This window comes from Helianthus annuus, chromosome 16 (assembly GCF_002127325.2).
Source record: "Helianthus annuus cultivar XRQ/B chromosome 16, HanXRQr2.0-SUNRISE, whole genome shotgun sequence".
NCBI classification, from domain to species: Eukaryota; Viridiplantae; Streptophyta; class Magnoliopsida; order Asterales; family Asteraceae; genus Helianthus; species Helianthus annuus.
Genome location: NC_035448.2, coordinates 169,176,956 through 169,179,964, shown reverse-complemented (window position 1 = coordinate 169,179,964; position 3,009 = coordinate 169,176,956). Strand labels below are relative to the sequence as shown.

Below are 3,009 nucleotides of genomic sequence, written 5' to 3'. Positions count from 1 at the left end.
GCATTCTGCTGGAAACACACACACACACTTGAGAGTTTACATCTTTGGTTTTGTAAACATTGTGCTTGTAACCGGAATCTTCATACGTATTAATACAGTGGTGTTAATCGGTGAAATCTTGTGTGCTTGTTTCTCTACTTGCTTCATCCCGGTTTGCCTACTAGCTTGGATTCCGCACTTGCTAGTAGGTTAGTATAACAAGGTTTAGGTTCGTTATCCTCCGCGAAAAGGGACCTACAATAACCCCATGAGGCACCTCATACACGTTTTCTTCCGCCTAGCCTCATGCCTCAACTGTTTTTTTACTATGACAAAACATACGCAGAAGATCTTCTACAAGCAATAAATATAGCATTTCTGGAAACAAAACAATATGTCTAAGACAATAACAGCAAATATAGGTTTTACAGTCTAGACAATAACAGCAAGTATAAGTTTTACAGGAATCCAAACAACATAAGAACTCACTGTGCTAAAAAGCATATCACAATGCTCTAATAAAGTTACGCAAAACTAAAAAGTCATGAATAAAATTCCAAAGCAGAGAGTACCTATGGGAACATCACTATATTCTTGTCCACAACCTGGTTTCAAGTCAGGTATCAAAATATTAAGCATGCTGGAAAAATAAAATTTATCCAAGTATGGGGTAAGACAGATATAAAGACATATGAAATGGTTCTTTTAGCTCGTTTACAGAAATGGCATCCTTAATTTGTTGACGATGTTGACTTTGAATCTCCACCTGTCACAGAAAAAAAAAAAAGAAAAAGAAAAAGAAAAAGAAACAAGGGTTCAGAAGACTAATAACAATTAATACAAGAATACCAACAATTAGAACAAGGACCTCACAAAAGGCTGTTTCTAATGCCATAACATGCCCATGTGTATACCCGTGTATCCTCTTTTTTACATATATATTTTGTTACATGCACAACTGCATATTATAAATATATAATCTTACTTGTTTGGGTTTAGTATACAAATAGATTAGTTTGTATTCCATGTGCATATTAATGCGATTTGAATTGTATTGTTATGATAATGCACATGTTCATAAAATGTCTATAATGTGACTGTGTTCAAATTTATTGTGAAAAATACACTATGTTACATTCTATGCACATAACCATAACATAGTTTTCAAAATTTTACAAGTTACTTTCAGTATCAGCTACACATGTTCATGTGCATATCACTAGAGAGAAAAAAATAGTCCAACCGAAATGTTATATTAATCATTTAGAAGAGAGGATAGAGAAAACAATTCTTTACATGTTTACGCAATGGTCCACATAAGTTCTTGCAAAAAAAATATATAGTTTTGTATATTGAACACACACACACATATATACACAATGATACATATGAATACAAAAAAAATATAAAAACGAAAAACTGGCATCAAAAGAAACTAAAGAAGCATAAGTAAAAGAACCTTTAGAGCTGCAGACAGGATCAAAGCACTAATAACGGAACTGCAATGGTTTTGGATTCAAATCGATATGAACCTTAAGTGCGGGAGAGCTGCGACTGAAATAATCGAAAACACTGGCAAACGCAGTCAAGGATTTCGGTAGCCGGTGGCGTGAAACCAAAGTCAAGCTTTGCAAACTCGTGAAAGGGCAATTTCTTCTTTCACGCAATTCCGGAAACTTAGAAAGAAGCTTCACGACGTCTAAGTTTAAGGTAAGAGACTTTGCTTTAAAGAGCTGTTGGAAAGTGTTAATCAACAACTCAATAAACATAGGTTGCCCCTGAATAGATCTATGATAGATTGTTTGAAAATTTACATTCTTTAATGAACCAAGATCTTTAGTGGATAATAAAAACCGAGCAATGCCATTATAGGTGAACGAAGAAAGCTTTGGTGCTGAGACTACAAACTCACACCATTGATTAATACATATCAACGATAGACTCTGTAATTCACTCGACTTGATTATGAAAGTATCGATATTAGATAACGTACAACTATCCAACGCAAGAGTTTTTAGATTCGGAAATCGGGAAAACAAATCAATAGACCTACTAGCATCACCGTTAGGAAGTTGTAACGTGAATGTAACACGTTTAATACTCAAAGTGGTCAATGCCGGAAAATCCCATGTCAGCGACGGACTTATTTTAAGCCCAAAATCGATGCTCAAAACAAGGTGTTCGAGATATCGAGATCTAAACAAAGATGAATCGAATCCACCACGTCGTGTTTGCTTATCACCCAAGAATTCAATCTTTAGCTTTTGCGTCCTGTGCGACATTGCGTAGATTACGATCTTTCTGAGAAGCGGAAGAGTGATGGAATTTGATCGGAAATCGATGGTGGAAAGCTCGGTAACGTCATCACGCTTAGATAGAAATCGGTGCACAAATTTGGGAAAGTTAGAGCTACTTGCCTGATCGGGAGATGGCCCAATCTCAAAGTTCAAATGCGGGTGGGATTTCCATGTATTTCTCCAGCTTTGAGATAGAAGACTACTTCGAACGACAGATCGAGTATCTATGAACGAAAATATGTGATGAATCACACCCCCCCTCCGAGCCATTTTTAGAGACAAATGTAGTGATCCCCAACGGATTTCGTTGTTCACAAAGGAAAGGAACACAATGTAGAATGGGTTGGAGTGTGTGTCTTTGTGTTGGATTAAGGATTTGGAAGAAAGTTATTGTAGGTCCAGGTTTCGGGAACGAAACCGTGATTTTATGTTCATGTTCAAAGATGGAAGAGATAAGAGAGGATAAACATAACAAACTTTGTATTAATCCGGTAGTAAACATTACAAGTCGGCCCGATTACATGATAACCGAACTAATACCAAAGAAGTATACATCCAGGGAGAAATCAAGTGGTGATTTCTCCCGGTGAGGACTCAAACCTCCATTCACTCTCTAGCACACACTTGTGCTCTCACTCTTGTGTTTTACAAGACAAGGTGTTGGTACTTATACCCAAACACAGGCTGCAGGTCGAAGGATCAGACTGACTGGTCGAAACATCATCCTTCGATC

At 36.9% G+C, this 3,009-nt stretch overlaps 1 protein-coding gene across 1 annotated transcript; it reads right to left on the bottom strand.

The window, feature by feature from the left end:
• Window positions 1-634: 634 nt before the first annotated feature.
• Window positions 635-2,546, bottom strand: LOC118488305 (F-box/LRR-repeat protein 25-like). The gene is made up of 3 exons (XM_035985658.1): window positions 1,794-2,546; window positions 1,512-1,712; window positions 635-745 (listed from the first exon to the last, which is right to left on the bottom strand). The coding sequence occupies exons 1-3, from the start codon at window positions 2,544-2,546 to the stop codon at window positions 635-637; spliced, it is 1,065 nt and encodes a 354-aa protein (XP_035841551.1).
• Window positions 2,547-3,009: the final 463 nt, after the last annotated feature.